Raw genomic sequence first — 11,162 nt, 5'->3', positions numbered from 1 at the left:
ACACACACACAGCGAATGTGGGGGCCAAGGAGAGTGGAGCGCTGTCTGCGCGATGAAGAGGAAGGTAAACGGCTGCCACAGAGCATTGTAAGTCCTTTAGAGATCACGGGGGGGGGGGGCGGGGGGGGGGGAGGGGGGAAGGGGGAGAAGGAGAGAGAAGGGGAGAGAAGGAGACAGAAGAGGGAGACAGAAAGGGGGGAGAGAAGGGGAGAGAAGGGGAGAGAAGGGGAGAGAAGGGGAGAGAAGGGAGAGAGAAGGGGAGAGAAAAGAGAGAGAAAAGGGGAGAGAAAAAGGGGAGAAAAGGGGAACAAAATGAGGAGAAGGGGAGTAGAAGGGGAGAGAAGAAGCTTTGGTGGCGGCACAGCGCTGGGGGAGAAGGGGGGAGAAGGAGAGAGAAGGGGAGAGAAGGGGAGAGAAGGGGAGAGAAGGCGAGAAAGAAGGGGGGAGAGAAGGGGAGAGAAGGGGAGAGAAGGGGAGAGAAAAGGAGAGAGAAAAGGGGAGAGAAAAGGGGAGAAAAGGGGAACAAAATGAGGAGAAGGGGAGTAGAAGGGGAGAGAAGGGGGGGGAGAAGTAGTGGAGACAGTTTTAAGAAGTTTAATAAAGTTTAGCAGGCATTTTACCTTCCGGTGGGTCTTCTAGGTCGTGAAACTCCAATGAGCCAATCAAAATGGCCGGTCAGTGAAGGAGATGGCCTTCAACTGCCTGTAAGTAAATAGCGACCCCACTTCACTGGCTTCAACCCAACGGCAACCACATTTTTAGTCAAGGCTGGTTTTGATTATGTTGAAACAATCGATGAAACTTAGAAGAAGCCTCGACCAGGCGGAAACCACTTTCGACCATTAGGGAGAGTGACCAAAACCTCCGGCGACCTCATGAAAACCTTGGGTCATGTGGCAAAGTCACCAGAGGTTTCTGTTCAGGTTTCCTAAGTGGGACAGGGGCATAAGGATGAGCCACTTTCTTGAAACATGACAATCTTTTAGGTGAAGATACTCCCATAATCCTGTTTGTTTTGGAGTTCCAAGATTTTTCCCCAGTATTTATGAATGAAAAGCACTTTTACTACAAGTCAGGATACTGTGGGATTTGGGGGTAGAACTTACAAGTGGTGGTATTTGATTTTGGCTGCTGCCCTTGTCTTTCTCAATGGGAATGATCATAGGTTTGACCAGTTGTTACAAATTACAGGAATTATCCAGGCGTTTTCAGAGTATTGGAGAGGACTGGAAGTCCTTACTGCGAATTATCAGCTAGGTAAATGCCACATTTTGCAAAAAAACATCTTGGCCAGAGGGTTGGTGTCAAAGGTTTTTGATCTTTGTATCAGCGTATATAAATCAGATCTGCTTAAGCTGTGATGGCAGATACCTGAAGCTCGCATGCAATTTTGACAGTTGTAACATTTCAGCTAGTCATGTTCATTTCTTTTCATCTGTAATTTGAATGTTTGACATTCTCAGAAATAACAAATAATCTAACATCCAGGTCAATAAGCACAGTTTACCTGTCTTGAACCCAAGATGTTGATTAAAATGACATTTTCAGTGCATGTACATTATTTTTCAATTTAACAATATATACACTCAAGGCAATGTAGCTTGACTCTTCTAGAAGATGCATTGGACATTTAGCAACATAAAAAAATAAATGTTTGCAAAATGTAACATTGGTCCTTCTCAGCAAATAATGTTTAAATGTAAGTGATTTGATTTTATTACTCGGAAATGGTCGAGATACTAACGACTTTGGTTTAGTTTTTTTGTGTTCCTTTATCACAGAGAAAAAGGCTTTGTCATATTAGAGTCATAGAATAATGTAGTCTTGCACTGCGACCTATGATGTCCATGGCAGATATCAAATACCTATTTGTTAAAAATTGGTCCATAGCCTTCTATGCCTTGGCAATTTAAATGCTTACGTAAATACTTTTTAAATGTGTGAGAGTCTCTACCTCCATCACCCTTTCGGGCACTGTAGTCCAGTTTCCAATCACCCTCTGTGGTTCTTCCTCAGTGCAGCAAGACAATTTACTCATCCTGATTTTAGCATTCATTAAAGGAGGGATATTGACCAAGATATCCTTTGATTTCCAAAAAAGAGTACTTGCCAGCACTTTCCCCTCAGGTTGACACTGGAGCAAGAGCTTAAGCATAGGGGGTTTAATCACACCTGTGCAGTATTCATGGAGATAAGCTTAAAGCCATTGGCATAGTAAGGGCTGGTTAAAAACAATCAAGGTATACTCTTTAATTTAATCGTTCCATCATTTACTCTAAACTTTTTGTAAGATCATTGTTGTTAAAACTGTTGAAACCTGCATTAACAGTTTAATATTGAAGTAGGAAAGAAAATATAAATTGCTGGAACCAAAAGAACGCAGGTGTCATGCAGGTCATTTTTTTCTGGTCCAGAACCTGCAACAGTACTCAATGCAGATCTTCACCCAAAGCATCAACTATACCTTTGTCTCCACAGATACAGCTTGACCTTTAATTTAGTTCAGAGATGAATGAATGAATGAATAAGTTTTATTGGCCAAGTATGTACACATACAAGGAATTTGCCTTGGTGATCCATACGGCATGGAAACAGGCCCTTCGGCCCAACGAGTCCATACTGACCAATGATCACCTATACTTTAATTCTATCCTACACACTAGTAATTTATAATTTAGTAATTGTCAAGTCTTCTAATGTTTTGTGCAGATTCCCTGCTTGAAAGGGATCTGATTCATCCACCCCGAAATGATGAACTGGATTTCACTCAATGACCAAACCACTTCTTTTCCATTTTTTTTTCTCCTTTTATTTTGGCAGATTCAGCAATTAATTGACAGTTTCACTTGATTTATTGCTTCAGCCATTACTTTGAAGGCATTTGGATGTTGTAGGTCTTAAGGTATTTAACAGTTTAGTCTTTTAGCAGGTGAAAAACTGGCTGCCAATCGGGTGCTGTGGATAATCAGTCCTGCATGCCTTCGCTGGCGATCGCGGCAGTTTTTAGGACAGTCTCTTAGATTATACTGTTCAAGTTTTTAGCCGCCAGTCAACTTACGTCTTTTTCCTCACTTCCGGTGCAGTGTGCCCTTTTTTAAAGCCCCGGGCGGAACTCGGCTTATCTCCGCTTCTCTCGCGGGCCTGTCCGCTTTTCTGTTCACGGTCGGGCTGACTCTGCTCCCGACCGGGCTTTCTCTGCTTTCTGCCCCCACCGGGTTGACTGTTCCCAGTTGGGCTGAAGACTCAACCTCTGTCAGTGGCTCTCTGGACCTGTCCGTGGCCTTCACGGTACTAGGCCCCCACCCGACGTCTGTGGCTGCTGCTTGGGCTTGGCTGTGGGCTGCACAGCCCTGGATACATTCCAGATAAGCTGACACCGTGCTTGGTGACCCTTACTGCCCCTGCTTGTTTTCCTAGCTCTTCCCTGAGCTATTGCTTCCCGTTCCTACCTTTTTTCTTTTTGGCGCCAATTCAAAACCATTTGTGGTTCCACTTGATTCCAAATACTACTTCTATTTTTAACTTATGTTTTCGATTCTTCTTGTTGGCCTTGTTTTTATCTTTGTTCTTTGCTCCTCGTCGCCAATTGTTTTGTATTTGGATGCTTTGAACAGTCTTGAATAAAGGCTCGGACACGGGAGGAATCATGCAAGCTTCTTTACTGCAGGACGCCACCTTGTCTTTTTTGCTCCTGCGTACTTGCCCCAGACATCACAAGACACTAATTACTTATCCTAATTATCCCATACCTAACACTCCTCCCCCTTTAACTTGGAGGCCGGTAACACCAATTATATTACATACGTAATACTCCTCCCCCTTTAACTTGGAGGCAGGTAATACCTTTCATTACAGTTTGACGACAATAATAGAGTAATAGACAATTTACAGTAGCCTACAAACCTGCATGTCTTTGGAACATGGAAGGCAACTGGAGCACCTGAAGAAAACACATTCAATCAAAGGAAAAATATGCAAACTCCTTACAGACAGAACCCATAGTCAGGGTTGAACCCGGGTCTCTGGGCAGCAACTCTACCGCTACACCATGGTGCCACCCCTTTTTAATTATTCTTTTCATTTTACTGAGCTCTCCTGAACTGTTAAGTTTTCATTACGTTTTAATTTTAATTTTAGAGATGCAGCCCCTTCAGCCCACCGAGTCCACAATGACCAGTGATCACCCATATGCTAGTTCTATCCTACATACGAAGAACAATTTACAGAAGCCAATTCACCGACAAACCTGCATGCCTTTGGAATGTGGGAGGAAACTTGAACACACGGAAAAATACCCACACGGTCATAGGGAGAATGTACAAACTCCACACAGACACCACCCATAGTCAGATTGAACCCGGGTCTCTGGCGCTGTGAGGAAGCAACTCTACCACTGCCCCCACCAGCTACAGCAATGTAGTTATTGCTCCATATTTCAAGATCTGCAGCTCTTCATGTCACTAATATGGAAAATTGTCTGGTCCACTTACACAATAAAGGAATTATTAATGCAAATATTATTTAACTGGCTTTAAATTCATTACATTATAAATGCACAAAACCTGTCAGTGCTAATAAAAGAACAATTGGCGTGTGTGCTACATTTTCCTCCTTCATTTTTGGAAATGAAGTAGACATTAACAGCAGCAAAAAATAATCAGCTTTTGCATCATATGCCAAAGATGAAAGGTTTTTGATCCATTTCTGGATCAAAGAAAACTTCCTTCCCAATTTACGGGATATACATTTCCTTGGTTATCTTCCTTTGGAATAGGAAGTGCCCCTGAAATAGTCAGAACCAGTTACACTGTCTGAGAAATAAACAAATTATTTTGCATCAGCACAAATATTTGAAAGTCTCGAAACACCCAATGACCCCAGGTTACAGCACTGATGATGTGTTCAGGAGCATCAAGAGATGTATTTTATCAATCAAAATTGATATGTTAGGTTATCATATATGTCATCAAATACATGACACAATATTTGGAATGTACAGTATATGTCATAATCTACACAGCTTCAACGTGATGATCTGGGGTTCTATCCAAAAACTCTCCCCTAAATAACTCAGAAAGTCTCCTTATTTGCAGTGAATGTTTTTTTCCATCTAAATAACACACAGCTTCTAGTGTGTTTCGATATGCTTTACATTACAGAAGATATGTGTTAGAGTGCCTTATCCAAAATATAGATTTGTCACCTCGAGCTGCTAGCCAAATATAAAAGTAACAATGGAAAACATTTGTGGTGGTTAAAATTGTGCATTGTCCCATTTGCATCTTGCCCCGTTTATTTCATTTGGTATGATCCAGAATACCTTTGGATAGTTGATGTTAAGATTTTCTATCAACCAGTTACTTGCGAAATATTACTCACTGAGAGTATGGTGGATAAATGTTCATTGTTAAAAATGCCATGGGACTTTTATTTTTCCATCATTACCAATGGATTTACCTTCTGGAAACATTGCATATTCAGGTTCTGCATTCCTCCAATTCTGTTGATAAGTCTCATCATCTCATTTTAGATAGTGTTCTGGCTCAAAGTTGATGTGCTTCTACTCAAATTACGTGGGTTCCGGCAGGGTTGATGAGACCAGTTTGAGAACCTATAGGGTGGGCTGGGGATGCTAATGGGTGTGTAGGGCGGGAAGCAGTGCTCTCCTTCTGCTATTTTTAGAAGTCTTCCCTTGTTCCTAAAGAAGAGCCATGAAGTTCTCAATGGCATCCTTCTCTGTCTTGAATCATTATGGGTCAGGATTCCTGTGGGTTTCGAGATACAAGGAACTGCAGATGCAGGGATCAAGAGCAATTCAGAAAACTGCTGGAGTAACTTAACAGGTTAGGCAGAATGGATCGGCAACATTTTAGGTCCGGACTCTTCTTCAGACCCATGGTTGGTGGGAAAGTTCCATATTTTGGACAATGTCGTTGAAACTCTTCTGACCACCTGATATGAGCTTGCCTTGTTGGAGCTCAGTCCAGCCTGGTGACAAATGTGTATTCGATGTGGCCCATTCATCGAAGTTGACACATTGTGATTAAAGCATTCATGCTGGGCTGTCATCCTGGGAGAAGAGGTCATGAAAGTACTTCTCCACGTTTTCGTAAAGTCAAATAAACTGCACAAAGAAAATTTCATGAAACAATCACCTTAACATTTTCATTCCTCTAATAATTAGACAATAGACAATAGGTGCAGGAGTAGGCCATTCGGCCCTTCGATCCAGCACCGCCATTCGATGTGATCATGGCTGATCATCCACGATCAGTACCCCATTCCTGCCTTCCCCCTATATCCCCTGACCGCTATCTTTAAGAGCCCTATCCAGCTCTCTCTTGAAAGGCAGAGAATTCCACAGATTCACAACTCTCTGTGTGAAAAAGTGTTTCCTCATCTCCAAATGGCTTACCCCTTATTCTTAAACTGTGACCCCTGGTTCTGGACTCCCCCAACATCGGGAACATGTTTCCTGCCTCCAGCGTGTCCAAACCCTTATTAAATCTTATATGTTTCAATAAGATACCCTCTCATCCTTCTAAATTCCATAGTGTACAAGCCCAGCCGCTCCATTCTCTCAGCATATGACAGTCCCGCCACCCCGGGAATTAATCTTGTAAAACTACGCTGCACTCCCTCAATAGCAAGAATATCCTTCCTCAAATTTGGAGACCAAAACTGTGCAGAATACTCCAGGTGTGGTCCCACTAGGGCGTTGTACAACTGCTGAAGGACCTATTTGCTCCTATTATTCAACTCATCTTGTTATGAAGGCCAACATGCCATTCGCTTTCTTCACTGCCTGATATTAGGCCTAAAAAAATTAGGCTTCAAAATATAATATATGGATCTGAAGTCATGTTCACCAGGTCAATTAGTCATAAATCAATGCCAATAATTACTTATTCATCAGTGTAGATGCTCCATAAAATATAATAAAGTAAATTTAGTTATTTCTTAAAGTTTATTTAATTAATTTTTCAGGCTTAGCATTATGCCTTAGGCCATTCTTCTCGAAAGCCTGAAAAGTCTCGGAAGATTGTAATCAATCAATTTGGTGTATTGATCGGAAAAGCCTGACAGCACCTCAAATGCATTTTATATATAATTAATGTTGCAGATACTGTCATTTAATGTTTTAATGCAGTAACTATGAAGGAAAACGTAAAAAAGCACCTGAACTATGTTTTAAATTGATTCATCTTTTTATCGATTGCGTCTGTTGTCATTGTCACCAGCAATATGTCTTTGTGAATGTTATCCGACGTGATAATTAGTAACATGACAGCAAGTAGAAAGTGGGTTGCTCGGCAAGCTTTCCTAAATCCCCGGCATGACATTGATAATGTGAGGATACATACATCACTGTCAGGGTGAACTGTCACATAATTCTCCTCTTGCACAAGCCTCATCAATCCATCATCATTTAGCACTTGGCATCTCAACAGACACATATACAACGGTGAATGAAAATTAGAGGAAACTGCCAAGAGTTGGGAATACAGATTTGAGAATCTCAGGATGAAATTTGTATTTTGAACATGAGTGCCAATTCCCTTGAAATGAATCTTCATTGCCCTTTCACCACAGGGAACACTCGGGCCTTTGTTAAAAGTGCAAACAAATCTCCTTGACACAGAATAAAGTACAATGATTTCACTTTGAATTTCTGTACCGTCCCCAGAATAAAACGCCTTGCATTCTAATATTTATTCTTAAAATTTGCAACACTCGTGACTTCACTTTTTCTCTAGCCAAATTACATTTTTAAAGCAAGATTTGAAAACTCAATAAAAATGACACATTTGCAACAGTTCAGCTAACCATCTTAAAATAAAATCCCTAATTACTAATTTAAGACAGATATATCAGAAGATTTGATCACTACGTAAAATGTGTACATCTTTATTATAATTTATGCAAAATAAATGCCAATTTTAAGATCAGTTATCATCGGGACGGTGGATATGAATTCTAACATGTACATGCCATCATGTTTGTACCTGCATTAAACAGATGGTCACAATCCAATAGTATTATTTGTTGCATGCATTAGCTTTCTTTATGTTAAAAACAAATGTGAAGGGAATGCAAGAAAAAACTTTACTGCCTTTCATGTAACACAAGCTATATTAATTTTATGTAAATCACCTGTTATGAATTAACACAAAGTTCAATGAATAAGGACAGTTGTTTAAAACATCCAAAGACATCAATATGGTCATGACTTTTAATCATCCTTGACATCAGCACATTAGTCACTATTTGGTCATTGGGTGAAATCCAGTTTGATTGATGAAATACTTAGTCAGGTCACTTAGAAGGTCTTTTCAAATGACACAGAAAGGAAAGGCAATGTTGAAATGTGTGATTAATATATGTGTAGAAATGCTTTGGCAGCCCTTGAAACAGAAGAGATACAAATATTTAAGTTCCATACTTTTATAAATGACAGAAAACGCGTGGATAAATGGTGAAAGCTAAACTGCAGAAGTGTAACAGTATTATAAGAACGTGAGAATTCGGAGCAAGGATAGGCCATCAAGCCACTCCAACTTGACCATCATTGATCACGACCTTTATTGCATGCAAATGACCAGAGCAAAATCCTGGGGGAAATGGCATTTAATGATGGTACAATACATCAAAGACTTGAGATATTACGATCAAAAAGGTATTGAATGTACAAAGGCATATACATATGATATGTCATTTCACATTATTCAGTACTCGGGATGGAAACAGTCCAATTTTGTTTTATGCTCCATCTTCCCAAGAACTGTTGATACGTGCCTGATTTAAAGCATTGTTGGAAACCAGAACGCATGTGCCAAGTAAACTTAATTTACGAATACTCATAGTTCAAACATCCACACGCACGCATTCGGTACAAAAAGTCTGAAACGAAAATTAAGCAACCATTGTACGAACATTGACATGTAAACATCTTTAACTAACATCTAATTTAGAGTTCGGAATGCCTCGACTATATTACTTAATCTGGATATAAAATGAAACCCGAGAAAGTGCTGTATTTGTTATTGTTGCCGCCGTGTGCTTTCCCGCCGTCTAGTTTGATATAAATCTCATCTCCAGAGTCCAGGTGAAGAACCACACTATTACTGGCGTAATCATAGTTCTGGTCTGCGTCTTGGGCAATCGCACTGGCACGGACCTAAACAAAAGACAAATCAAAGAGGCATTTGATGGCATCGAGTAGTCTTCGCGGCAGTTATCAGAAGCAAACGCGTTCAACAGACAACAATTTATCAGATTGCTTCCTCCACCTTTAACGATGTTGTAGGTGGACCTCGCTGCTCCTAGTTTCATGCTGAAGCAATGTCGTTTTATACGTCGCTAACGTCGAGTGACCTTCCCGTTGATTAAAAAATAAGCAGAAGACTCAACTTATTAAGAAATAGTACCTTATAAAATGTAACCATTGTCTTCTTTAAACTAACATAAAAGGGACATTTAGAGATAATTTACTCCGATAGTTCCTAAGAAGGTATAGTGAAATACCTAAGATAGATACAAAACGCTGAAGTAACTCGACTAACATAAAAGGGACATTTAGAGATAATTTACTCCGATAGTTCCTAAGAAGGTGCAGTGAAATACCTAAGATAGATACAAAACTCTGAAGTAACTCGACCGAAACGTAACCTATTCCTTTTCTCCAAAGATGCTGCCTGGCCCGCTGAGTTACTCCAGCATCTTTTGTCTATCTTCGGTGTAAACTAGCATCTGCAGTTCCTTCCGACACATAGTAAAATACCTAGGCAATTTCCGTGACCTCTGAATTGAATTGGACTGGGTAAAATATGACTTTTACTTCCATTGCGGGTGGTACATTTGCAGTGGTGACCGTGAAACCACAACCAAACAGCGTGGACCGTGGTACAGTTAAAAACTTCTCCTGCCGCTGCTAAAGGACAACCCTTGCTCACCTGGCCGTTTTTGCAGAGGTCTGCCCACATGCTTGTCCCGTCACCTCCTCTCATCAGGACGTGGTACGTGAAGAAGTAAATCCCGGGCACCGCACACGTAAACTTTCCAGTGGTCGAATCGTAGTAGTTTCCCAAATTTGTGACCACGTCGTCAAACTTAAGGACTTCGTAGCCTTCGTGCGGACTTTTCAATCCGACATAAAATGCGATCTTGGGACTAGTGAGAGCGGTGGCACTCAGCGCTCCAGTTACCTGCCCCCCTGAAGCAGTCAGCGCCGGGAAGCCAGACTTGACCAGATCGCCCTTCTCTCCCGGTGGTCCCCTTGGACCCGGTAGACCGGCCTCACCTGGAGGACCTCTTGGCCCAGGTTTCCCTGTCCGTCCGGGTTCTCCCTTTGGCCCTTGGATGAAGGGAGGTGGAGGGATGGCACTAAAATCCTGCATGGCCTCCACGGCCGAGTTCCCGTGTTGGGGGCTGTAAGGATCACAGATCATCCTGCAAGTTCCCAGCATCTCGTAGTGGGCGGCAGCTTTCGTACCGTGGACCACGAGTGGGATAGCAACAAGGAGGAACAGCACCATGATCACGCTCACCAGTGCCGCGACCAGGCGCTTCCTTCGGAAGACCCGAGAAGCCAAATCCAGCAATTCTTTACTTTTAGAAGTAATGATGGTAGCTTAAGTAGATGTATTTCCAGCAGGATAACAGAGGGAAGCAGTCTTCGCTGTGCTTCGATATATATGAGGAAAGAAAGCGACTTTCCCTAACTGAAAACTCGAAGCTCCCCGGGCGATGACAGACCTGCCAGTCTCAGTTAGCTTCAGCGAGTTCAATTCATCGTGGCATGGCTTGGCAGAAGCGAACGCGTTCAACAGACAACAGCAGCACACAGCCAGTGGACTGCAACAAAACCACTGACGTAATGGGTCTCGGGCAATGCCAAATGCAATGTGGATTAATCACGGATCAATATTCACATCATGTTGTATTTTAATAGCCCAACCGCCCCAGCCTGAGGATATTTTGTGATGCAGAAAGTTTCACAAACACATGTGTCCTTTGGAAGTTTGCGGACAGCCTGTGAAATAACTAATATATATATATATATATATATTTACGCTTCTTGAGGAATACGAGGACCGGCGCTTTCAATCAATTGACTGAAGGATGTTTTCAAAACGCACGGCATTTGTTTTCCTGGTTGACAG

The 11,162-nt window shown here is 41.7% G+C and overlaps 1 protein-coding gene across 1 annotated transcript; it reads right to left on the bottom strand.

Annotated features, from left to right (window-relative positions):
• Positions 1 to 7,654: 7,654 nt before the first annotated feature.
• c1ql2 (complement component 1, q subcomponent-like 2) lies at positions 7,655 to 10,918 on the bottom strand. The gene is made up of 2 exons (XM_055638587.1): positions 9,954 to 10,918; positions 7,655 to 9,178 (listed from the first exon to the last, which is right to left on the bottom strand). Exons 1-2 carry the CDS (start codon positions 10,533 to 10,535, stop codon positions 8,999 to 9,001), a joined length of 762 nt encoding a protein of 253 aa, XP_055494562.1. The 5' UTR covers positions 10,536 to 10,918; the 3' UTR covers positions 7,655 to 8,998.
• Positions 10,919 to 11,162: the final 244 nt, after the last annotated feature.

The sequence above is a fragment of the Leucoraja erinacea genome, chromosome 7, assembly GCF_028641065.1.
Source record: "Leucoraja erinacea ecotype New England chromosome 7, Leri_hhj_1, whole genome shotgun sequence".
In the NCBI taxonomy this organism is placed as follows: Eukaryota; Metazoa; Chordata; class Chondrichthyes; order Rajiformes; family Rajidae; genus Leucoraja; species Leucoraja erinaceus.
Note: the sequence above shows the minus strand (reverse complement) of the source record. Positions and strands in the feature narration are given on the sequence as shown.

Coding starts and splice junctions, on each gene's coding strand:
- c1ql2 (XM_055638587.1), bottom strand. CDS start 10,535: ATGGTGCTGTTCCTCCTTGTTGCTATCCCACTCGTGGTCCACGGTACG. Junction 9,179..9,953: donor ACCTCTGCAAAAACGGCCAG/GTGAGCAAGGGT, acceptor TCTTTTGTTTAG/GTCCGTGCCAGTGCGATTGC.